This window comes from Crocodylus porosus, unplaced genomic scaffold (assembly GCF_001723895.1).
Source record: "Crocodylus porosus isolate Cpor-Errol unplaced genomic scaffold, CroPor_comp1, whole genome shotgun sequence".
Lineage (NCBI taxonomy): Eukaryota > Metazoa > Chordata > Crocodylia > Crocodylidae > Crocodylus > Crocodylus porosus.
This window is the reverse complement of record NW_017728931.1, coordinates 79712522-79739250: the sequence shown is the minus strand read 5'-3', so window position 1 is coordinate 79739250 and position 26729 is coordinate 79712522. Positions and strand designations below refer to the sequence as shown.

Below are 26729 nucleotides of genomic sequence, written 5' to 3'. Positions count from 1 at the left end.
CTTTTAGTACACGATTTGGGGGTTTTTTTCCTGGTTCTAAGATGGCAATCCCCTTCTCCGCCCGAAAAAAGAAGTATTTTTAGGGGGAGAGGGTGGAAGGGAGGGACTTATGGTGGCAAGAGGTAGGGATGGTACTTCCAGTCCCAAGATGGCAAGAGGCGGGGCTACCCATGTGGCCCTCGACAGTTCACCAAAATTTGTTAAACAGCCTGCTATCCAAAATACTTGCCTGCCCTTGATCCAGGCCCATACTGAAAGAAATGGGAGGCACCCATACTTGATTCAGTTAAATTCAGTTACATTTCATGACTAAGTACAGACGGTGAAAAAGCCCAAAGTTGAATCAATTCAATCTTTGCATGTTCGTCTAAACTGCACAGATTAAATTGAAATAGAAGTGAACAAACTTTTACCTTTGATTCAGGAAATGCAGCACCAGCACACCTCCCTGCCTGTCAGCCAGCCCTCACTGCTCCAGGTAGGGAGCAGAGGGGCAGGGCCAGCCCTGCTTTCTCAAGCAGACAGCACAGCCCAGACTAGGGCTGCAAAGTATGATGGGATGCTGTGGGACTGTGATTTAACTTGAACCAGAAAGGGGTCTAGGACAGAAGTTTCATAAAACAGTTGAGTCTGATACTACATTCAACCAGGTTTATCTTAAACCAGTTTCAGTCATTTTGAAAACTTGTTTATGCGCATTGGGATTCTCTTCTGTTACAAGTTGAAACCAGTTTCTGATCACTTAGTCCAGTTTGTGTAACTTCTGTCCGTAGCCCATGGGCATAACTAATTGTCAGTAACTAATATGTCAGTAACTAATTTGGCTAGAGTTAATAACAGTGTACCCTTCCAGAAGATAAGGTCCAGAATATTCCTGCCTACCTAGAATGAGGGTGGTAGCAATGCAGAGCAGATGCCTTTGTCATCTTTCATTTCAAGAAGGTGTACGTTAAAAAAATGTATAATATTGTATCACACTTGGAATTCTGTTCCCAACAGTGTTGCCCACTTCACATAGGATGAAATCTATGATAAAACTTCATTTCTCCACTGTACTAACTTTATTTATGGTTTCATAGAAACATGAGAAAATTCTCTGGGAACTGGGAGTGGATTTTAAAGTCGTCTTTATAGAAAATTTCCCTTCTGCTAGATGAGGCCAATAAAAGTTTGATTCTCTTGGTTGGCTATTTGGATATTTTTGGCATTTAAATATTTTTTTCTATCAGGTAGTAATTCAATCATTCACATTTGACAGTATTTACTTGATAAAAATATTTCATTGAACTTATTTTAAGCTGTGCTCATGTTAAATTCTTCATTTACACTCCAAAAAAAGATGAAATTCCAGCACAAAAAACTGCGTTAATAGGAGTTAAGGTTACTGATGTCCATTCCTGTGTAATACATATTTAAAAAACACAAAAGACAAATCATGAGTTAAAGTTCATTTACATTCTTTAGAAATTACTTCCTCTTTCAGGTACTGAACACGTAAAGTGGATAAGAAATCAAATTCACATAGGAACTATACCTGGTAAGAGTTGCATATTTCTATTTCTTGTAATTTTAGGTTTTAAGGTATAAGTGAAGAGTTTTATTAGTCTTGTTAGGATATTATCCTAACACACTACTTACTCCAGATTAACGCAGTATTTTGTGTGGAAATGTGTAGGTGGAAATATAACATCTGCGGTAAGTAATTTACCTTACAAAATTCATTAAATAGATGTCACATTTTTATATTTTTATATATTTACAAAGGGCATTTTGAAATTTTTATTGCGGTTTTAGTAATTATTTAGTATGGTAATATACATATATTGTGACAAAGTGTTCTGATATATCCATTACCTTGGTGTAATTCTATTTTATGTAGCAAATGTGTAAATACAAAGGAGATAATGTAAAAATATAATTAAGAATTAGGTTGTGAGCCCTTCCAGGCAAGGACTGTCTTCCTATTTGTTTGTAAAGCACCTAACACAATGAGGCCCCAACCCTGTTCATGTCTGAGTCCTACCACGATAGAAAAAATGCTGAAGAAGTAGAGCCAGATCCTCTGCTTTAGTTAAGAAGCCAGCATACCAAGGTGCCATGAAGCTCACCCCTCCACTTTCTGATCTGGAGGCCACTGTGTACATGGCTATTTTGCAGACGCGTTTCCCACACCATCTGCAAACAACCCAGAGGGCCCATAGCCACAGAAGGGATATGTCCTCTTTCATTCCAGTTGCATACTTTGTTGGCAGGAGAGATGGGGTTATGTGGCTGGAATCTGTCTGTTAATAGACACCTTTTCTACTGGGGCAATCTTCCAAGAGCTGAATGTGCTTGGCTTGGGCCCAGTCCAGTGTCACTGAAGCCAAGGGAAAGTACCTGTGGCCATTTGGATCAGGTGCAAGATGAGATTTTGCTGGCAAAATGGTTGTGCTACACTAGAGGACCTGGTTGGTCAAGTTCTTCAGAAATGGTCTAAAAATAATGTAAAAAATATAAATATATTTAACTACATGTACTGAAAAACAAAAATTCCTATTAGTTGTGTTCAGAGTTTAGATTACTATGTGAATTTTGCTTTCTTAGTTATACTTGTGTGTATATTGCTGGAACTATTATGTATGAAAGAGGAAGTGATTCTAAAGAAACGGTTCAGGATTGCACCCATATTTTAATGTTTGTGTTATTTAGGAATGGACATCAACCACCTTAATTCCACATTAATGCAGTTCTTGCATTGGAATACATGTGTATGTAGACATGCACTCACATTTTATATATTTGGTACTAACTTTGTATTTTCCCTGAAATTTGCCAAATCTTGAACACTGATGTTTTCATTTTTAAGGCTTGGGTACTTAATGACTGAATGTATAGGTAATGCTTCTGGTTTGAAAATGAAAATAGTATTACATGGTATCCCGCAACTGTGTCCCCCAGCCAGCCAGCATGTTGCTGTTTCTTGCATGTAACATCTCCATTCCATTGTAACGTAACCTATGGCTATTTTTTCTGAACCATTGTCTATCCTAAACTAAGCTACAGATTTGCAATTACAGTACAACTGAATACACTTCTAGTATGAAAGCTGACTGGTAGTCGTAGTACAATAAGCACCAGTGTGCCACAAATGCATTTATTAAATGCAGAAATATACATTTCTATACAGGCCAAAATCCTATGTTCTGTGTTTTTATTGTCATTACATTGTATGATATTGTAAGATTATTGTGTGTCCTAATTTGCATTATAAAATGTTGTTTTCCTACTTAAAGGCATAAATATAACAACTTTGTATAAAGGTAGCTTTCTAGATTTTTATTTCTTTTTATAAAAAGTCTAAACAGTGGGAGTACCATTGCCAAATTGTTTATGAAATTTCCATGAACTTTGCCCTGCTGGATTTGTTATACAAACATTCCATTTTTTTCCACAAAAAGTGATACCGTACTATGCAGAAATAATGTATTTTTATCCTGGTCCAAATCGACATATTAGAATTTAATTTAATCTTTGGTTTGCATTTTCATTATTGAGCGCTTACCAAATGTTCATTTAAAAAAATGTATAATGTTAATATTGACAACAGTGTCCCCTTCATCAGTGCCAACTTCATTTTTTTTAAAATTGTAGCATGGCAATAAAATATTGATTTTACATTATATGAGTGTATGGATTACTTATAACATGAGGTGGGACTTGCAATGTTTTATTAATATTACTGTTTTGCCTTTGGGGGCTGAGGGAAGGAGAGAGACCAAAAGCTGTTCCAGTCTCTGGCATGCTATCACCTATATTAGCCATCCATAGTCACTCATTTTCTGCATCCTATTGCCTATAAAATAACCAGGCCTTAATAGCACCAGATGTAATTTCCAAATCTATTAATCTTTTTCATAGTGGTGTTCAGTCCTTTCACCTTCCTAATATACAGAAAGATTTAACTCCCCGTGGGCATGCAAGAAGTAAATTAGGAAGGCCAAGGCACAATTTGAGATGCAGCCGGCAAGGGACATAAGGCAAAGAAAGGGATTCTATAGGTATCTCAAAAGTAAGAGGAAGCTGAGAGATTCCACGGGTGCCTGACAGAAGGTGGAACACAATCTAGTCACAGATGATGCAGAGGAGGCTGAAGTATTTAATGCCTTTATTTTGCCCAAATAGGGCAACCACCAGCTGGTGAGTGCAGCTGACAGCAATGTGGAAGGAGACAAATAGCCGAAAGTAATGGCAGACCAGGTTTGAGAATACTTAGAGAAGTTAAGTGTTTTCAAGTCAATAGGGCTGGTTGGGATCCACCCAGGGTACAGGAGGAATTGGCTGAGGTAAATTCAGAGCCACTGGCAATCCTTTTGGAAAACTTGTGGTGGTGAAGCAAGGTCCCTGATGACTGGAAAAGGGCAAATATAGTGCCCATCTTTAAGGGGAAGGAAGAGGATCTGGGGAACTAGAGACCATTCCACCTGACCTCTGTACCTGGAAAGATCATAGAGAAGGTTCTCAAGAAATTATCCATTGTGAAGTACCGGAAGAGAGCTGAGTAATCAGGAAGTTAGTGGGATACACTAAGAGCAAGTCTTTCCTGACCAATCTTATTTCCTTCTGTGATAGGGTGACACACTGTGTGCATAGGGGAGAGCAGTGAATACGATATACTTTGACTTTAGCAAGGCTCATGACATTCTTACTAAGTAATTAAGGAAATACAGACTAGACTCAAGTACTGTAAGGTGCATAAATAGCTGGTTGGATTGTCATACTTGGCAAATAGTGCTCAAGGTCTAGTTGAGAAGTGTTAAGTGGAAGTCCTCAGGGGGTTATCTTGGGTCCAGTATTGTTCAACATCGTATTAATGATTTGGATGATGGGATCAAGTGCATGCTTAGCAAATTTGCAGATGACGCCAAGGTGGGTAAAATTGTGGATACTCCGGAGAACAGGACTAGGATCCAGAATGACCTGGATAGACTGGATAAATAGTCCACTGTCAGCCAGATGATACTTAACAAGGCAAGTGCCAATTCCTGCACTTGGGACAGAAAAACCATATGCACAAATATAGACTGGGGGTAACAAGCTTGGTTGCAATACTGCAGAGGCCATGGAGGTTCCAGGGGACCATAAACTGGATGACAGCCAATAGTGTGCTTTTGCAAAAAAACCCAACAGTATCTTGAATTGTATTAACAGGAATGTCACTTGCAAGTGATTGGGGGTGATCCTTCTGTGCTATTTGAGACTGGTGAGGCTGCATATGGGGTGCCATATGCAGTTTTGGGCCCTTCCAGAAGTGGCTGCTTTTTTGAGATCGGTGGGTGCAATTGGCCACTAGGGCCCCCCCTCCTTGCTAGCTGGCGTCAGGGGGGGCACGTGCCCTCGGACTAAAGAAGCTTCAGTCGCCCATGGGTCTGTGGCTTGAAAGTGAGTGGCAGGGCACAGGCGTATCATCCCCCTCTTACAATCATATATCCGCTTTCTTCCCTCAGGTGTCCTCTTTTTTTTTCAAAACTAGAAATATGGTAGCCCTACTACTGTGGAGCAGCCTCCCCTTCTCTCTGCCTCTCCTGCTGCTGCAGCTCTGGCAGGAAGGGGGAAGCCGGTTTGGAGACGTTACAGCGAGGAGTCTGTTAATCGCAGCTACAGCTGTGGCGCCGCCACACGTTCAGTCATTTCCAGTCACGCCGTGAATTGGCCTCGGCGAAACAACACGGTTGGCAGCGTCTCAGCTGCCATCTCCAGTCCGCAACCCAGGCGGAACGCATTCGGAGTCCGCGATTCCCAGCATGCATCGCTCCCCACCGCGCCTGAGCGCTGAGCAGGGCCGGGCAGCCCAGCCTCTTCCGGCGGCTTGCGATCGACGCAACTTCTGGTGGCGCGCGCGAGGCAGCTCGTGGGGCCGGCTCGGTTGGAAGGCTTCGCTCGTAGTGCTGCCGCCATCATGGTGAGTGTCGGGCGCGGAAGAACTGGGGCTGGGGCCGGGCCGAGCCGGCTCGGCTTCTTATGTCCGCGCCGCGTGAGTCCTTCCCCGCACTCAGCTCCGGCTGCACTCCTGCGGCGGCCCCGCCTCCCCCGATCCGTTAGCGGGGCGGGGCGGTCTGGAAGGTTCGAGGGTGGCGGGGTCCCCCCTCCCCCCGTCACGTGCCCACGATGGAGCGAGCGCTGGGTGCTGGCGCGCCCCGGGGCAGCCGCGCCTGTGGGGAGTGAGCGGCCGGGCCGGCGCTGCCGCCTCAGGCCCCCAGAGAGGAGCCGCAGAGATTAAGGAGCTGGTCCAGCGTGTGCCCCAAGTCCGAGCGGGTTTTACTTCTGTTCTCTGGGCAAATGCGGCAGGGTGCTGAGCACGTGCCCGGCCACTTCCGACTCCAGTCTGCCCCCTTGAGTGGAGGTTATTGTCTCTCCAATTACAGCTTATTCCAATTATTAAAAAACCAATTAAGCTATTAAAATGTAATCCAACCCTGGCCAGAAAATATCCCTGCAGTCCTGTGATTCCACAGTAGTAAGTTTATTACAGTTATTTAAAAAATTATATTATTAAAATGTATCCAACTGGACAGAAAGGGTAGCTGCAGTCCTGTGATTCAGCAGTAAGGGGGAAGCTTTCCTTATTGTCCATAAGGAAGTGGGGCTGGAAGGGACCTCACCAGGTGAGACCTAGTTGAGCCCCCTGCTGGAGGCAGGCTCATCCCTTCCCAGCCAAGTGTCCAATCTGCTCTCAAGTTTTCCCAGATGGAGATTCCTGTTTTCTGGTGGTAGCCATGTTTGTGAGGTGTGTTTAAAAAAAAAAAAAAAAAAAGGCAAGCATTACATTAAAGCTGAATGCCGGATTTGTGACCGTTGTTGTTTCAGGCATCCCTTTCCCTTGCTCCGGTGAATATTTTCAAGGCAGGTGCAGATGAAGAAAAAGCAGAAACAGCTCGTTTGGTGAGTTAAATCATCCGTGAAACTGATAACATCTCATATGCTTTCCTTACACTTTCTACATAACAAAAAAAGTTCCCTGGCAGTTCCTGCTGTAAAACACTTGTATTGCTCATAACCAAAATTTATTAGTTAAGGCTGAAACAATTCTTGCTACGTACTGCCTAACATTAACCTTCCAAAAAAATCAAGTAAAAATGATCCAGGTATATCTGAGAAGAAAATGAGAGAAACGCTTTTCTTGTATTAATTAAAATCTTGCAACTGTTTTACTGAAAGAACTTGATGCTTGTCAGGGGGGCTTGGACTTCGGGATCATTGTGCCTTTGTTCCCATGGAAAAACGGCCACAATTTAGCTCAGTTTGGAACTTTAAAAAAATTACAATTTGTGAATCTTCATTAGATGCTTGCTAAATTGTAAGAACTACATTTTCTTTGACTAGCAAGATTCCACTTTTGCAAAGCATTCTCTGTTTAGGGGGTTGAGCAGAAACTCTACTAATTGTTGTCCCCAGTTGCCAAGGGCTCTGCGTGTCAGACAGACATTGAGAATGGGAAGACAGTGAAGTATTCTTTTGGTTTCAGTGATCCCAATTCCTAGCAATGGATTGGTGAATTAAATGCAGGGGAGCCTGAGCTAGACCCTACATGAGGGGATGTGTCAATAAAGGGACTAGATTATGACAGTTATCTATAATATCTTATTCAGTGAGTCTGAGATTAAGCTGATTGCTCAGAACAGAAATGATGATTCTTTCTCTGATAGCTTGTTCACTTTCATTTCAGTCTTCCTTTGTCGGTGCCATTGCTGTTGGAGATCTAGTTAAGAGCACCCTGGGGCCAAAGGGCATGGTAAGCTATTTGCAGGTTCTTAGAGACCATAACTATTACTATTCCTTGCAGCTCTTGATGCCACAAAGTACATTTTTCAAGTAGCATCCTAAACCTTGCATCCTATAGGACAAGATTCTCCTAAGTACTGGAAGAGATGGCACAGTAACGGTCACCAATGATGGTGCAACCATCTTAAAAGCTATTGGAGTTGACAATCCAGCAGCCAAAGTCTTGGTTGGTGAGTTTTTAGCTAAATGTTCATCAGAGAAGTATTTTAAATATCTTCATACTTTTTTATTAGAATTTTTTTAAAGGATATTGTTTTTTGTTTGTTCTTTGCTTTGCTTTCACTAAAAGCATGTTGGTGGCGCAATAGTAAGTGCTGCGCCAGGTAACAGGTATTCTATATAAGCATGTGTAGTTAAAGTCTAATGAGTAGCGGGATACTAGAACCAGGGAATTAGTAGTGATGATTTCTTTTCTTCTTTTCTTTTAAGATATTTCAAAGGTTCAAGATGATGAAGTTGGTGATGGAACTACGTCTGTAACTGTCTTGGCAGCAGAATTGCTAAGGGTAATATTATACTGACAGTTCATGTTTTTAGTGCTGCTTTTAGCTCTGGTGTTCAAGTACTGTGGTATAGTGAATGCTAACACAACATGCAATTCATGGTGTGAGCTTTAATGTCCTGCCTACCTGTGGGCTTGTATGGATGAAACAATGGTGTCTCTTTGGGATGGGAGATATACTGTTTCTCAGCTGATTTGTTGTAATTTCTCTTTCTGTAAATGGAGCTGAGAAACAGTAATTTATCCCTTAATGAAACTGGGGAGAGGGTAAGTACCGTGGGTTGATGAAACAATTACAGTGGATTCAGCCTAAACTCTGGTAAGTCTGCATCTTTTCCACCCCATGCTCAAATTGTGAGAAGAAAACCTTGAAAGCTGTTTTTATTAACATGTTTAATTTTTTTAATTGTTTCATGTCTTATAACTGCTTCAGTTTTTACAATTTAATGTTTATACTTACCTCAGTTTCTCCTGTTTTATGTATCCAGATTATTTGCCAATCAATAGTTTTACCTTTTTGGTTCTTACATTTAGCAGCATGCTGCAGTGCTGGGTTGTAAAAACTTCAAGAGACTTTCTATTATACTTTTATCCTGTATTTTGAAAATTATAATCTTTTTAATAAGCATTTATAATATAAAACCTGTTTTTTGCAACAACAAAAAAAGTAAATAGATTTGATTAAATGTTTTGTACTGTTACGAAGGCTGTTAAACTATTTCTGATCCACCTTCAGAGGCTGACATTGTTAGTTTGCTTGTACTGCAGCTACAAAGACTAGGGTGACAGCTCAGTTCCAAACCAAACCTGGCTTTGAACACTAACACCTTGAGTTTCATTTGTGACTGAACAGGGAGCAAATGCACAACTGCAGTGAAAGATAATGCTTTTATAAAAGCTTGCTTGCTGTTTACATGATACTCTGGTTTTCATCAGTCAGCATTTCTGAGGGATTTTTTCAAGGGTGGATATCAGCACTTTAGCCAGCTATGACTTACTACTCACAGCATGGAATTACAGAGTTCTGTAGAAATGTACAGTGTGTGTGCGTGTGTATATGTATAATTTCCCGTAAACATTACCTAGCAGATTAATGGCCTGTTTGAATTCTCTTCCCAAACACATTGTTCTTCTTGTGTTTTATTTTAATAGGAGGCTGAGTCACTGATTGCAAAGAAGATTCATCCTCAAACCATTATTGCAGGTTGGAGAGAAGCCACGAAGGCAGCAAGAGAAGCCCTTCTGAAAGCTGCAGTTGATCATGGGTAAGTGTGTTAAAATTCTGAAGTAATTTATCTTGCTGTTTAAGTAGCTTTTATAGAAATTGTCCAAGACTGACAAGCAGAGGTGAAAATTAAGCAACGGTTGAAAAATGTTTTGCTTCTTTGCTGACATAGTCCACATAATAGAACAGTGACTTTTTTGGGCTCTAGGCATCCGTTGATATGCTCAAGGTGCCCCTTGGAAAGTTCCAGTTCTTAGTCCAGTTGGTTTTCACTTGTTTGACTGCAGAAGAACTTTTCTGTTCTAGGAGAGAACTTAAACTATAATAGGTTAGAATGTTTTAACAATATGGATTTTCCTTTCATATCTTTCAACTAGCAGCCCTATTGAGAATTGCTGGAATTAATATACAGATGTTTCTTACTGGTTTGTTCAGTAAAAGATGGGGCTTTGAAAATGTATTTAGAATTTTAAGAAATGCATATAGCTGTGGATCTGAAACATAATTTGCTCCATATTAGGAAAAATTAAAATCACTACTTAACGTTGGCTTTAGCTGAAGACTTGTAGTTTCAATATCGATGAGTAAAAGCACAGTCTCTCTAAACCTTATTTCAAAGTTACTTCTTCCTTGGAAAAACAACCCAATTTTGTATTTAAAAAATAATGTTAAGAATACCAGATGTAGTCTCAGTTGTGTAGTTTTAATGAAAATGAGAAAAGGCACTTCTGGTGCCTAATGGAGAAACAGAAAACAGACACAGTTAAACTTGAAGAACATCTTAGTTTTGGACTTGTTTTTTAAAAAAGAAGAAAGCATTTTGAGGTTTTTTTGAAAATACATTATTGATTCAGGTTGTTTATCTCCTGTTAAATACTTTGAGAAGTATAGGATTACTTTGCATTTGCTGCTTTCACCTAGGATGTGTGTTGGGAAATAGAACAGGCTGTGTAGGGGTTGAAGTTATTTGTTGGGTTCTGATAAACAGGAAAATACTATCTTTCAAAAGGTTAGTTACATAAAGTCAGACCTTTATGGAGCGAGTACCTTTTCTATAGAGAGGCATATGGCACTAGAATGTGTCAGTGTCCAAAATGAACATTTTTTACGGCTGTATGTTGAATTTGAAAAGGAGAGAGAATATATTGTGATTGTCAACCATTTCCTTCTCCAGTTTTCGCCACTTAATTATGCTCACTTGAATATGTAGATAAAAAGATGTTTTCTTTTAGTGATGATGAAGTAAAGTTTCGTGAAGATTTAATGAATATCGCAGGGACCACACTTTCTTCAAAACTGCTTACTCATCATAAAAACCATTTTACCAAACTAGCAGTGGAAGCTGTTCTTAGACTGAAAGGATCTGGTAATCTGGAAGCTATCCATGTCATCAAGAAATTAGGTGGAAGTCTGGCAGACTCTTACTTAGATGAAGGTATGTCTTTATATAGTAATGGCAAATTTAAGTTGTGATTAATAACTAGGGCCTGATTTAAATTGTGACTTTCAATTTTTCATGAAAATAACAAAAGTAATTTCCCCCAAAAATGCAATTTACAACAAAATACTACAATATGGTCACTTGTTAGGGAGTTCTCTAGCAAGTGGCCATGTGGCATTTTGTTGGAACAAGATGGCTGCCCTGCCCTGGGCAGAAGGGAGTAGCAACCCCAGCCTCCCCACCCCCTCTTCCTGCAGAAAATCACTGGGGTAACAGAGAAGCTGCAGGGACAAGTGGATGTGACAGCAGCTCTGCCCCCACACCTTAGCCTTCTGCTGTGGGTGGGACTACTCTGACAACCCCTCCCTTACAGCCATTGCCTTCATGCCCCCATTACAGCCAGAGTGGCAGCCATGGCCCCCAATAGTGCCATGTGCCTTACCTCTACCCCACAGCTCCCAACTCCCTCTTCTTGACGCACAATGTCCATCACCCCATCGATTCCTACCCATCAAGTGTTGCATGGGAGCAGTGTGGCTGGCCAGCTGGGGGAGCAGCAGTGGTGGCAGTAGGGCAGAGGAGAATAGTCCTACCCCACCTCCTGCCACTGTCAGGATTCCTCTGAGCTCTGCTGGCCTCCATGAGGTAGAGGTGGCAGAAGCAGCCTCCCCAGCTCCATCTTTGTGCACTGACCTGGTCTGCACTTCATTTGGCACCAGAGTGGAGCTGCTGCCTGCCTAGTCCTTCCACAGCCTGTGGATTGGAGGGAGTGGGGGGTGATGCAACATTAGGAGGCCAGGACTCCTAAGGCAGCAGTGGTAGCTGGAGGAAGGTGCTGGTTGGCTGCCTTCCCAGCTTAGCCCCAGTCCTGGCCTGGATTGAAGTGGTTTTGTATGGTGCAGCTCAGCCGAGAAAGGAAAGCAAAGGTACCACTGGGCCGGGCCTTCCCTTTTATATTCCTGCTCATCTCACCCTGCCTGTCTTCCCCCCCCCCAATGTTCTCTGCAATATCCAGGAGGCAGCAAGGGGAAAGGGGGTTCCATGTCCCCTGCTGGGTGTAGAGGTGAGGGGGAAGCTCCAGCTGTGAGGGATGGAGGGAGATCCCTCCCTCCCCTCAGTACCTGTCCCTGCTTAGTGGTGGGGAGTGGGGCTCTGCTGGCCCACTGCACCGGCATCTCGTCCTCCTTCCTGGTGCTAGAGGGCGAGGGTTTCCCTGAATAAGCTGACTTCAGTGCAGGGGGAATAAGTTGATCTGACCCAGGAGCATGTTTGGCCTGCAGCACAACTTGTGCATGCAAGCCAGGCTGTTGCTGGGTGGGGAGAGAGGAAGAGGCTATCAGCCAGTCGGGGGCTGTGAGGGGGGAGCTGCGATTTGGGTTTGAAAACCACAGCCCCCAGTACTATCAGCCCATGATATTACCGAACTGGGTCTGTGACTTAAATCAGGCTCTGCTAATCATGTGTGTGAGAGAGATGCATTCATATGCATTTGTTTCAAGAAACATCTATGTTACTGTTAGATAAGCTTTTCCCAGATTTTCTTGCATTGTTTTTCTCTTCTAATGTAAAATCTTGATATTTTACTCCCTCTTTCACTGCAGGCTTTCTGCTAGACAAAAAAATTGGTGTCAACCAACCAAAAAGAATTGAAAATGCAAAGATACTTATTGCAAATACTGGTATGGATACAGATAAAATTAAGGTAAGTGATTACTGCAGTAGAAATCTTCTCTATTCATGGCAGTTAATTTAGGATCCTAATATCTCTGCGGGGTATCTTTAATTTAGATTTTTGGCTCTCGTGTAAGAGTGGATTCAACTGCAAAGGTAGCAGAAATTGAACAGGCGGAAAAAGAAAAAATGAAAGAGAAAGTTGAGCGTATTCTTAAGCATGGGATAAACTGCTTTATTAACAGGTATGTATGTCCTTATGTGAGGAATAAGGTGCTTGACTGATCTTCATAAATTGGCAAAATACTGTTTTGAGGTTTCTGACCCAGCTTTTCTATATTGTCTCATGTTCAATCCTGCCCCCCTCTGCCCTGCAGTAGCAAACAAGACGGAGAACTTTTTTTGGGGAAGTGAAAGGAGGGGGAATTTTTTTTCCACATTCTTAACTGCCACAGTATAGGTTTAGCATAGCTAAATGTCTTTCATGTATACAAACAGAGCAGAGTCCCATAGTCAGCATAATTCACCCTCTCACTGGGTAAGACTTGATCATGTCACAGCTCCTACTGAACTGGTAGCAGTTTCTGGCTGAGCCAAAACTGCACTGGATATTTCTCCAATTTAAAGTATAAGTAATGATTCCATAGCAAATCTATTCTTACATGTTGAGTGGGTTTCTTGCTGCTATGAAATTTTGAAGGGTGCCTACTTCCTGTAACATTAAATCTATGTTTCTGCTTTAATTGTAGGCAGCTGATTTATAACTACCCTGAGCAGCTCTTTGGAGCTGCTGGTGTTATGGCTATTGAACATGCAGATTTTGCAGGTGTAGAACGTCTGGCTCTTGTTACAGGTATAAAGAAGCAACTTTGCAGTATTGGGACCTCGGTATTGTTAGTCACTTATAGTTTCATTAAATGTTAATACTTGGTTTGTTTGACTTGGCATATAGGCAAAGTACAGTGAATTAAGAAGTGAGGACTTTTATTGCAGAGCAGCTGTTCTGTTGTAGCTGTTCATCTACCTGTTGTTACCCTCCAGTAGATGAAAGCCAAACTGGCTGGTTAGCTTGTCCCTTTTTAAGCCAGCTGAATGAAAGAAGGCTAACTGGCTATAACTTGCTGTTTTGTCCATACCCGTAGCAAAATGAAGACTAAGTGAGCATATGACTGCTGTCTAGAAATACACTTCAGAGGAAAGCGCTAGGAAAGAAAACAATGTTTTAAGTGGAAGCACAAATGTGTATAAACCTGCCATGAATAAACTTTTGGGCTAAAAGCTAGGAATTAAGTTTTTGAACAATATTCCAGTAGCAGTAGTAGAGGCAAGAAACACTGACTAGTCTTAAGATGGAGCTTAACCGGTTGGAGTGGTCAGGGGACTGGATTTAGGAATGGAAGGGGTATTTTGGATCATTGTTATTCCTATGTAAGATCATTGTTATTCCTATGATCATAGCTGTGTAAAACTATCTTAGTATTCTGTAAAAGTAATCCTACAGGCATCATAGTCCAAAAATGGTGGTGAAATAAGAGAATGGATTTGAATATAGTTGAGAGCTGTGTGTATTTAACACATAGCAGCTGATGCTTTTGATTTTAAAGAACTCCAAACAATTTCAAATTTGCATTATACCAATTTACACTTGTACATCTTAGAGTGCTTTGTGGAGATGAAGCAAATATTTTTGCCCATAAGCTTTCTCTTTGATACCAAATTTACCCGAATCCAAGACAGTTTTGAATTTGACACCCCTCTTCCCTGCCCCCCTGGTAATTATATTAATTCATGGAAAATTATAAGCTTGTTATAATATTCTGTGTATGAAATCTAACTGTTGAATAGTAGTCTTTAAATTTGTCTGTGTCCCCAATCCCCTTATTTGGTATGCCTCTGATTCTACCTCTGGCCCTGGCCAGGGAAAAAGACATGGCTAGATTGGGGCTACAGCAGCTTTTGCTGCTACTGTGCTGTCTCCCCAGCACAACCTTTCATCCCCTTGTCTTCCCAATTTCCCACACTGTAGCAGTCTTCCCTGCATGAGCCACCTTGATCCCAGCTAAGCTGCAGCAACTCCAGCTTCAGTCCCCACTCTGGCACTTGAATCCAAGACGGAGCTCTTTTTCTGTGTTAAATTTGTGTCATATATGGATATCAAGAGTCTGGTGTTTCCTAACATGTGAATGTAGAGTGTCACTTTCCAAACTCTTTGCTTGTCAGCATTAACTGCATCGCTGACATCAGAGTTCCTTCTTCGTGTCTGTGTGACAAGGTATTTAGCAGAATTTGCAGATTCATTGGAATCTGGCAGGCCATGCTGTGAGTGCTGCTATGGCCTTGAATTTACAACCTCTAGGTTGTCAACTATGCACCTTGGCACCCACCTTTGGCATCTGAGTTAACATGTATTGAAATTAATGGGGAAGTTCAAATTTCCAAGCTATTGTTTTGGCCTATCTGTAAATTCAGACATTTTTGTTTCAGTTGTACCATTTTTCATAGATTTCATAGATATTGGGGCTGGAAGGGACCTTGGAAGATCATTGAGTCCAGCCCCAGGGGCAGGAAGTCAGCTAGGGTCAAAGGATCCCAGCAAGATAAAAGTCCAAACGTTTCTTAAAAGAGTCCAGAGTTGGTGCCTGCACCACCTCGGGAGGGACTCTATTCCAGGCGTTGGAGGCTCGGACAGTAAACCTTTTCCTTATGTCCAGCCTGAAACAGTCTTGGAGAAGTTTGTGACCTTTGGACCCTGTCATCCCATGGGGTGCTTTGGTGAACAGGTGTTACCCCAGATCCTGATGTACACCCCTTATATACTTATAGGCTGCCACCAGGTCACCCCTAAGCCTGCTCTTTTCCAGGCTGAAGAGTCCCATGGCTCTCAGCCCCTTATCATAAAGCCTGTTCTCCTGCCCTCTGATCATGTCTGTGGCTGTCCTCTGGACTCTCAAGTTTCTCCACATCCTTCTTGAATTGTGGAATCCAGAATTGAGTGCACTACTCCAGCTGTGGCCTCACCAAGGCCAAGTACAGCGGGATAATGACGTCCTGGGATTTGCTTGAGAAGAATCTATGGATGTAAGCTAGAGTTTTGTTTGCTTTATCAGCTGTGACATTGTATTGGTGGCACACATTCATCTCGTCAGTCATGACCCCCAAGTCCTTTTCGGTTGTGGTGCTAGCAAGTGTACCACTGCTGAGCCTGTAAGTGTGATGCAGGGTTTTTTTTCCCCTGAGGTGGAGTACCTTGCATTTTTCTGTATTGAATGTCATCAGGTTTTCATCTGCTCACCTAAGCCTATCAAGGCTGATCAGCCTGGATCATCAGCCTATCCCCAGGTGCGGGTGCTCTGCCCTAAAGTTTGGTGTCAGCGGCGAACTTGGCTAGTCTGCCTCTGACACCAGTGTCTACATTGTTAATAAAAATGTTAAAGAGTACAGGTCCGAGGATAGAGCCTTGGGGGACACTACTAGTCACGGAGCACCATGGTGGTTCACTTCTGCTGACTACTGCTCTCTGGGTCTGACCTCGAAGCCAGTTCCCCAACCATCAGACTGTGATGTAGCCAAGGCTGCAGTTAGCCAGTTTTTCCATGAGGATATTATGGGACACCAGATCAAAGGCTTTTTTTAAAGTCCAGATATATGATTTCAATCTCTTCTCCTTTCTTCAGGTGATATGTCACTTGGTCATAGAGGAAAATGAGATTTGGTCAGGCAAGACATACCTGCGACACACCTGTGCTGGCTGTCCCTCAGGATGTTACCATCAGCCAGCTTGTGTAGAATGGTCTCTGATAATTTTTTCCAAAATCTTTGTAGGGATTCAGGTCAAGCCAATTGGCGTGTAATTCCCCAGATCTACTTTCCTCCCTTGAAGATGGGCCTTCTTCCAGTCCTCTGGTAATTCATCTGAGCACCATGAGTTCTTGAATATCTTTGCCTGTGGCTGGGCTATGATGCCTGACAGCTCCTTAAGGTCTCTGGGGTGCAAGCTGTCAGGACCAGGTGACTTGAAGGTGTCCAGCCTCTCGGGGTGTTTCTTTACAAGATCTACACGAATGTTGGGTATAAATTGACCCCCACCGTGGCCATCCTGCATCATGTGAGGCAAGGTAGTCCCTTTAGGTTGGCAAAAAAATGACATAAAGTACCCATTAAGCAGGTTAGCTTTTTGTTGGGTGTTGGTTGTCAGTTGTCCCATTTGGTTTAGCAGGGGTCCAGTGTTACCCTTGCTTTTCTTCCAACTCCCCACATATCTGAAAAAGGACTTTTTATTGTCCTTGATACGTGTAGCCAGTTGGAGTTCAGTTGCAGCCTTGGTTTTCCTGGTTTGCTCCCTACAGGTACGGACCAGTGCAGAATATTCCTCCTTAGTGGTGATTTCTGTCTTCCATCCTTTATAAGCCTCTGTTTTTAGATGTAGGAGGTCCATGAGTCCACTGCTGAGCCAATGGGGTTGCTGTGCCCTTTTGCTACCTTTCCTCTGAGATGGGATGGACATCTCTTGTGCTTTCAGGATCACTCCCTTAAGAAGTAACCACTCATCTTGGATTTCTCTCCCTGTTGAGTCATGGCCTCTTAGGGCCTTGACAACAAGCCTCCTGAGCTCATCAAAGTCAGTTTTCCTAAAGTCAAGGACTTCTGCATTGCTGACTGGCTTGCCAGCTTTGCAATGGATAGTAAAAGTGATCAGCTCATGGTCACTGACTCCCAGCTTTCCTTGGGTTCTGAGGTCAGTGACTAGATCATCCCCTTTAGCTAGTACTAGCTCCAGCAGCACTTTACCTCTCATCGGTCCATAGACTTCTTGAGTCGGGTAGAGCTCGCCCACGCATGCGAGGAAGCTTTGTGACTGTTTGGATTTGGCCGAATGCTCTTTCCACTTTAACGTTTTTGGTTTACTTTTTATAAGATGAAAATGCTGTGTTCCCAACTTGGTTGTGCTCTTAACTTGGGTTAGTTAACACCGTTTTTTCACTAGGACTTAATCTTGTGTTAATTACCCTGGTTTTCTGGTGAAGACTTACCATATGAAGGCTTTCTTTCCAGTCATCAGCTCAGTCTGGCTCTTCATCTTCTTTTTTTAAATATCAAAATATGAATTAGAGAACAGCTGAGAAATGCATACTTGCCTATCATCTTGGGAAACTGGCCCAGTGTGTTTAACAAAAGGAAGCTTCAGGTCTTCCAAGAGCTAATTTTAGATGGAAATTGAACAAGCAGTTTAATATGAATTTATGTTCTTAGGTGGTGAAATTGCATCAACCTTTGAGCACCCAGAGCTGGTAAAACTAGGAAGTTGCAAGCTTATTGAAGAAGTCATGATTGGAGAAGATAAGCTTATTCACTTCTCTGGAGTAGCTATGGGTAAGTGTCTTACCGTTGGCTTGCCATTGTAACTGCATTTACTTACTGAAACCACTTGTATAGAAACTGTCCAGTAAATGATTGCATGAGAATAGATGTCAGATGAGCCAAAAAAGTGTTGCTTTGTATTTGAAAGCTTGGCAAACAGAAAGACCCTATTCTTGCAAAGATGTGTATATATGGCTGACATTGTTAATCTGCAGTTGCTTGCGTCTTGGTAAGATTAAAACTTCAAAATTAAAATAATAGAGTTGGAAAGGACCTTGAGGGATCCAGCCTCTTGAATGAAAACAGGACTTCTACTCCAAAGTAATCCTTATTGAATGCCTAGCCAACCTCTTCTTGAAACCCTCCAACGAAATAGATTTTAAAACTTCCTTGGACAGTCTGTTCACTGCCTCAGTCATTTAATGTTATTTTCACTATTTAATGCATATTGCAATTTAAATCCATTATTTAGTGTACTGCCCTCTGCAGCTAGGAAGAGCAGTTCTTCCTCCTCTTTATGGTAGCCTTCCAAATACTTGAAGACTGCTATCATGCCCTCCCCTTTTCTCCAAGCTCTTTCTTGTATTTCTTATTTTTACTTCTTGCCTTCGTAACCCATTTAACACTTTTGTTACCTGATGTTGGATCCTCCTAACTTTTCTCAATCAGTCTTAAAATGCAGAGCCCAGAACTTCACATAGATGAGACCTCACCAGCATCTATTAGTGTCACAATCACCCCATGTCTTAGCTAATGCACCTGTTAATCTTGCCCAAAATTGCATTTTTTTAATTGTTTTTCACAACAACATAACTAATTTTGCAAGATGAAACTGTTGTGATACAAATACTGATCTATTATGTAAAAACTTTTATTGGTAAATAGATACCAATATCTATAAACAATACGTGATTTGGCAAATAATTGTTTTGTTACAGCTTTTACTTGTGAAGAAACGGTTTAATCTGAAGTAATGTGGGAATGAGAGAAAATGAAAAAAGTGGTACCATAAAAATTCATTCCTTTTGTGACATGCCATCTGTTGTATTTTTTTTATGCTGATGTCTTAATGATAGTAAAACCAGTCTAAATGCTCAGGTAGCTTACTTTTAGGTTTTGCTTTTTATTAACATTTAAATTACTGGTTTTGTTAGATGTTCTTAACTGTTTGCTATTTTTCATCATATTAGGTGAAGCTTGCACCATAGTTCTCCGTGGAGCAACTAAGCAAATTCTAGATGAAGCAGAAAGATCTTTGCATGATGCTCTCTGTGTCCTTGCCCAAACTGTGAAAGACACTAGAACTGTGTATGGTGGAGGTAAATACCTAGATTTCTTTTTTTCTCAATGCCTTTAACACAATTAGTGGTTGTGAGTTGACTCACATATAAGATGCATGTGTGTCTTTTAATATACAGGTTGTTCAGAGATGCTGATGGCTCATGCAGTCACAGAGCTTGCCAACAGGACACCAGGCAAAGAATCTGTTGCAATGGACTCTTTTGCTAAGGCTTTGAGAATGGTAAGTTAGAGTTCATTCAAATTATTGGAGTAGCCAGTAGAACTAAAATTTTTAAGACTTGTCTGAGTAAGGTGAAAGACAAGTATCCAAATATTTTAGTTGTTACTTTTTCAGATTTTGATTGACTAGAGGTACAGAAATTAAATTTATTAAATCACTTATCCTGGCTCTGTAATTAGACAAAAGTTGTTGGACTAATCTTTCCTCTTGTTAATGTATTGATATGATAATCATTACTTCATGTACCTGTTTTGTATTTGAGTAGGTCAGCGTGTTAATTTTGTCAGTTGTTTTTAATTCGCATTTTATTTTGATCTTGGAGTTTCCAGATCTTCCTTCTGCTTTTGGTTTGTGATATCTGATAAGGTCAAAAGCCTGAGACAGAATCAAGATGTGATGGTTTTTTCCAGCTCCTAATTACTGAGATGCATACATAGAGGATTAAAAGAATATACCCAAGTTTGTTTTAGAGCTGCTTAGTATCTGTTTTGTAACTAAAATTTCAGATCAAAAATATATTTTCAAGTAACTTCTGGCTTTTGTAAATACCCCTCTTTTCGGCTTGAAAATTTGCACTAATTTTCAGGATAGAGATTTGTGTACCAGAGATCTCAACAAGTTTCTACAATTAAAATTGTTCATAGTACAGTAAGGTTTTGTAATGTAACTTCAGATGCCTGTGACTTGAATGAAAATTTGTTGACAATCCTAATGGGAAAAGCTTTGCATGTTTTCTGTAACTGCATGATTTGCTTGTCCTGTTTGTTCTTGTGACTAAAGTAACTTAGGAACCTTAAAGGGAATTGCTTGGGAATTTGGAATGTCCTCTCAACTGTCTGTGCTTATTCCTTTAGATCCCAGTCATCATAGCTGATAATGCTGGCTACGACAGTGCAGATCTGGTTGCTCAGCTCAGAGCTGCTCACAGTGAAGGGAAAACGACTTATGGACTTGGTGAGGAATTTGATACATCATATGGAGATTTTTTTTGCTTTTACCTTAAGATTGACTGGAAGCAAACTATTGTTTAATAAAACAAAGTAAAAAATTATTGGGTCCAAAAGAAAATTATTATAATGAAAGTATAAATCTAACATTGGCATCAACTTTATTTGCATCTTGTAGCAACGTTAGATATTAAGTTTAAAACTGATTTAGTTCTTATTAGTCTTTTATGTTATCTTAACATGTAGCTTACTAGTTGACTCTCCAGTTTATTGACCTCTGAGATAAGGTTGTTGTTCATCTTTACCTTTTGGAATAGAGATGGCTTTGTGGCTGTTAACTAAACTCTTGCATTCCTAATAAGGTATATTGGTCAAATCAGTGACTGTTACTGCTGTGATTCAGTTAAATGTGAGCAGAATTAGAAAGTGATGAAACATGGAAGGTGAGGAATACTAAATGAAATGATCGGTAACTGTAACAGGCAGATGCTCCAATTTGACAATTGACTGCTTGGAATAGAAGGTGTGGTTAGAATGAAGAGTATATCACTTTTAAGTTCCTGCACAGAAGACTAGGCAGACAAGGTTCTTTGGGTGAATCTGATATCTTTGATTAGACCAACTTAAATAGTTGGAAAAAAAATTTCTGAGCAAGCTTTTGGGTTTAAAAACCCTTCGTCAGGCTGAGGAAGCCTCTGCAGTTGGTATGTGCTCTTCCTGGATGGAATGAAGAGCACACACCAACTGCAGAGGCTTCCTCAGCCTGACGAAGGGTTTTTAAACCCGAAAGCTTGCTCAGAAATGGTTTTTTCCAACTATTTAAGTTGGTCTAATAAAAGAGATCAGGTTAACCTGAAGAACCTTGTTTGCCTATGTCCTTAGGCCAACAGGGCTGCAACCTACACCCCTACAGAGAATGGACTTTCTCTGTAGCGTAAGCAATATCCGCAAATTCTGAAGTTAATACTTTTAAAAATATACCCCTGTTCACTTGTGTTTCTGTGTTGGGTTTCAAAATGCAAAGTCAAAACTTTTTGGCTTGTTTTGGTATGGTTGCATTACACATGTGGCTATATGCAATTTACACTGATCACATTAAATTACCAAAATAGCTTTTTGTAGACAGGTAATTTTGGGGACATGACACACTTTTTTATTTTTGATACTTTCCAGAGCTAGAAGAAAGTGGTGGGTCATACCAAGACTTGTCTTCCCCCCAATAACATAAAATTTCCACTATAAATCTGAGTTGAAATATGTTGGATTTAAGTTGTCATTTCCAGGTATGGAGAAGCTGTTAACAAATTTTCTCTCCTTAGTCATTTATCTTTCTGCTTCTTTAAGTTGTCTTTAAATTCTTTCTGGAATAAATTGTCTTTTTCTTTAAGATATGAAAGATGGAGTCATTGGAGATATGGCAGCCCTGGGAATAACTGAAAGCTTTCAAGTCAAGCGGCAAGTATTGCTGAGTGCAGCTGAAGCAGCAGAAATGATTCTTCGTGTAGATGATATTATTAAAGCAGCACCAAGGTATCTTAATCTCTGAAGCTCATTTTGCTGTTTGAGTTATTTAATACCCTTTAATATCCAGTCCAAAGAATCACTTTATCATGGGAGTGGGGTGCAAACACTTAGAATATTTCACCTTCAGTGAAAGACTTATAGATAACCTTTCAGTTTTTTCCATGATATCTTACATTAGGCCTCTGGCACATGTTATTTTTCTGACCTGTTAATCATCCCAGAAATGGGAAGTGGTCACATGTTCAAAGAATGTATAGCACCATAAAATCACTAACCAGCAACAAAAATATTACTTGAAAAATGTATAATATCTTTGTGGTTGATTTGTGTGGTGCCATAACTTGAATATTTAGCATGCCATGCAAGGACTGCCCCAGGGTAGTCTGCCAGTTGAGAGCTGATCAAAATGGCCCCTGAGGTTGAACCCTGGGACTCTCACAGTCAACTGGTGGTTGGCAGACAGGGATTGCCTGTGGGGTAAATCAATCTCCTGTTACCTGACAGGCACCACCCTCGTATTCCAGTTCCAGGGTAGTCCCTCCCTGCTGATAAAAAGATGAGTCAAGCCCTGGGGCAGTCCCAATTTGCCAATGGTCAGATGCTTGGCCAGCTCCATGAACTACAGAGCAGGGGGGCTTGAACAGACATATGGGTCTGCAGAGCCAGCCACCTTGTAGCTGATGGTCAGGTACCCAGCCTGCTGGTGCAGAGGAAGCCTGGGATCTTGAGTGGAATCTGATGCTTGATCCTAAATCACAGAACCTGTCATGCATGTGTGGGAAGGCAGGAAGCACAATTATTGGGATAAAGGATTAGATCCTATCATGCCTTTAATTGCATGGCTGCCAGGGGCATTAAGAGAAATAGTTGACTCTCAAAAGGCATTGAGATGTTAAATCACAAGTATCTATGAGGTATGATGTAGCTGTTAATCACAGCGTGTAGAAGTAAATGGAGAAGTGAATTATGTATGCAAAATCAAAAAAGGCCAAATTAAATTTGATTGGGATTAGGTGTCAAAAGGGGTATAAGAGGGGAGGCAGGGAGTCATGAGCTTTGAGTGAGGCTTATGTTATAAATAAATGAGAGAGGAACAAAGCTACAATTGTAGTGGCTGTCTAAAATGCTTTTGAAATGCAGCTGATCATTTAAGGATTTCTGCTAGGTTTTTTGTTTTGTTTTTGTTGTTTTTTTTTCTCCCCACTTACTGTTACTTTTTTCCAGCTTAGCTATTGGGCTTTAGACTAATTTGATACCTGGATGTTTCTGTAAGTGTGATTGCTTTACCTGAATTTCATTCTTGGGGTCCATGTTTACCAACAGTGGAATTCATGTAAATAACACATCCTCAACTACACTTATTGTAAGGTAAATAAGGCCACTGTTGGTTAAATGAAATGGTGTGGACATATTAGACACTCTTTTACGGCTGGTTGACACCTTTGCTGTCAGAGGCACTCTACAATTTTTATTACACCATTTTTAGAAGCCCTAGATAAGAAGAAAGTAAGACTGGAAGGGACCTTAAGAAATCATCTAATTCGAGTCCATCCAGGGATCAGACCTGCATGCTTCATTTCATATTGTTGGCAACAGAGTTCTTTTGCCTGCTAAATCTGGGATTGGAGAAATGTATAGGAAATAAAATAAAAATAACTAAGGAAGAATTCCTCATTATTGTGTACAGGTGCAATACATTTCTGTTGAAGGTCTATGCAAAGCTAGTATGGTTTTACTTAAAAGATTTTGTGTGAACAAAAGGACCTTATGTGTTTAAGCTTTACTGCTATATCTTTCATCTTGTCTCTGAAAGAATTTTCCCTGAAAATGGTGTTAATGATATGATGCAGTAATCTTCTGGAATGGGTTTGTGCTAATGTTGTGGAAAAGGGAGGGATCAGGAATGTGGCTAACTAGTAAATAATAATCTAAATTAACCAAGTCCAAAGGATTCTGAGAAACTTCAAAGGAAGTAACCAAATATTGGTAAAGGGAAAAAATAATGGTAGATGAGATTCACTCATTGGGTGGCAATTTTTTAACTCAATCCAACCTCCCACTAACGCCCCACGGACACCTGTGCATATCTAGTTTCTTCATGCTTCTGTTCTGGCAAAGAAAATTAGCTGATCCATTGAAGATAGATATGCATGCCAATTTTTGATGACTGATTTTTTGCGGGGGGAAAGGTGTGTGGGGTGGGGGTGTGTGAGTAAATACAGTAATGAGTAGGGCCTAGTTTAAATCACAGGCCCAGCTTGCTAATATTATGGCTGGGGCTGCCATTTTTTGTCCAGGTGGTGGTGGTGCTGCTCCCCCCAACACCCTCTGGTTAGCTGAAGGAGCAAGTTTAGGGCCATTTTTGTGGTTTTTCACAAAAAAATGCAAAATTATGATTTAAATCGGGCCCCAGTAATGTAATAAGTAGTCAAGAGAAGTTGGATATGGATTTTCTCTCCCTATTTTTCTTAAAGGGGAATGAAGAAATAGTCAATGAAATTGAAAGGTGACAACTAAATTGAAAGTAATGAAAGGAAATATTTTTTCTCATAATGTAGAATGAGACAGCAAAACTCATTGCCACAGAATGTTAGAACATGTTGTCTGTACAACTATTCAATTATATTGGTATCTACCAAACTTGATATGTCATGATTTAACTTTATCTCTGACTGTTAGGTTTTAGGAAGAGGCTTTACTGGGGGGACAGATGTTACCCATTCTGTTTGCCAATGCTGATTTAACCAAGACTTAAAAAAAACAACCTGGTAGTTCTGGCCACTCAGAGATGGGATACTGTGCTTGACTTATTGTGGGCTACTCCCAGCTTCCATGCTTGTGAAGATGGTTAGCACTGAATATACATTGTGAGTGTTTTACTAAATAGTTAGACTTCAAGGTGGGAGAAATATTTTAAATTAGTTTTGTTTTTGTTTTGTTTTTTTCCAGGAAACGTGTACCGGACCATCACCCTTGTTAAGTTGTTTTTTTTTTTTTTTTCCGCCCGTGAAGATGTGTGGACCAGATCTTGCAGAGTACTTTTTTTTTTTAGCAGCATAATGCTTTACGAGGTTATGGAACAGATGTTTAAGACATGTCTCCATCAGTGACATGCAATTACATTTTTCTGTTTTTAAATTATTTTCTGTTTTGTTTGAAAAAAGTTCACTTTAAAACATGGGTTGCATGCAGTATCCATATCCTTGCTGTTCCTTTCCAAGTTTTCCATCTACTACACTGAAATAAAAGCGTCAATTCATATCACTTGTTTCTTTTCCTTTGTACAGAATCAGCAAGTGTGATTTCCAGGTAGAGAAGGAACTGCCATCCTGTTTCTTAATGTTAATTGAAAAAGAGATGTTAATATTTGGAGAGAGAAAATAAACACAAATGTCCTCTTCCAAATGAAGTCATGTATTTCTGTAGTTTGAAAATAATATTGTAGTAAACATTAATTCAGTACATGCCATGCAGGCTCTGTAACTGATGATGGATGTTCATTGCATTTTTCTGGCAGTTTAGAAAAAAAAAAGGCTGAGTGTATTTTTTTTTTTTTTAAATTGGGTGTTGAGGAAATGCTGTTGCTGTTAAAGTTGTATATTGTTAGCACTAAAAGTGACTGTATGGCAAGGAGAGGAACACAATTATAGTTACAGTAAAATGTTCTCTTCTTTAAAAGAGGGTCTTGGATAGATGTCATTTAAAATTTATATTTATTGCAAGAAATAATAGAACTATTTGTAGGAGCTGTTTTCCCAGGAGTTTAGGGGAAGAAGTAAAAATAAATGCAACTTGTATTATCTTCAGAATCATTCATTTGTAACAAGTGAAGTGAATGACAAAGCAAGCTGTTGGTTAAAAGAGGAGAATTTTGAGGAGCTATTGATTTCTTTGTCTGAATAACTTGTTATTTCTGTACCTAAAATTTCCTTCCTAATTTTGAGGTGTTAGAAATGCAGAAACAAAGGCATCAGTACTAGCAAAGAAATATGCCCTTGCATTTTTTTTAATTGATCTGTACAGCCATGCACTGTGGAATGATCACTTATTTGGCTGTCCTTTTATAGATAAGCTTGTGAGTTCCTTTCCAGTCTTGTTATATAATCAAACTTCTTCCTCAAGGCAGGGTCATCTCCAGCTAAACTAAACTGGAGACCTATGTGTCCTAACCTGCATTTATATTTTTCACAACCTTTTTACATAACTGTTATATCAGTTCTTTAGAAACTGGAAGAACTTCCATAAGAAATTTGATGAGCCAGTAGTGTGCCCTTGTTGCCAAGAAGGCTAATGGCATACTGGTAGGAGTGTTGCGAACAGATCATGGGAAATAATTTATTCCCCTCTATTTTAGCACAGATGAGGCTGCATCTGGAGAACTGCGGACTTGAAGTCCCCTGTAGTTACCAGGCCCTGTGATACAGATGTTTTAGTTTTGCTGTATCCCTGTTTCTGTTGGTTGTTGGGTTGTTTGTTTTTGTTTAAAAGCCTCCTCTATTGCCTTCTCTTTATTTTAATGATCTAAGAAGACACCCACCACAGTACTTCCTTCGATGTTTTCCCCTTCCTCTCTTCAAGGAAAAGCTTTCAGTAAGTTTACCTCAAGCTTCATTTTCAAAACAAGTGTATATGTCTTTATAAGGTAGCAGCATCTCCCTCTTTTTTCCCTCTGTCCTATATGAGCTATAAGCATCCATAGCAATACACCAACTATCCCA

At 40.5% G+C, this 26729-nt stretch overlaps 1 protein-coding gene across 1 annotated transcript; it reads left to right on the top strand.

Moving 5' to 3' along the window:
* The first annotated feature begins 5819 nt into the window (after window positions 1-5819).
* Window positions 5820-25273, top strand: CCT2 (chaperonin containing TCP1 subunit 2). The gene is made up of 16 exons (XM_019543229.1): window positions 5820-5941; window positions 6847-6921; window positions 7706-7771; window positions 7880-7991; window positions 8251-8327; window positions 9476-9588; window positions 10781-10983; window positions 12591-12691; window positions 12778-12905; window positions 13410-13513; window positions 17911-18030; window positions 19209-19337; window positions 19437-19540; window positions 20395-20494; window positions 21876-22017; window positions 24961-25273. Exons 1-16 carry the CDS (start codon window positions 5939-5941, stop codon window positions 24989-24991), a joined length of 1608 nt encoding a protein of 535 aa, XP_019398774.1. The 5' UTR covers window positions 5820-5938; the 3' UTR covers window positions 24992-25273.
* Window positions 25274-26729: the final 1456 nt, after the last annotated feature.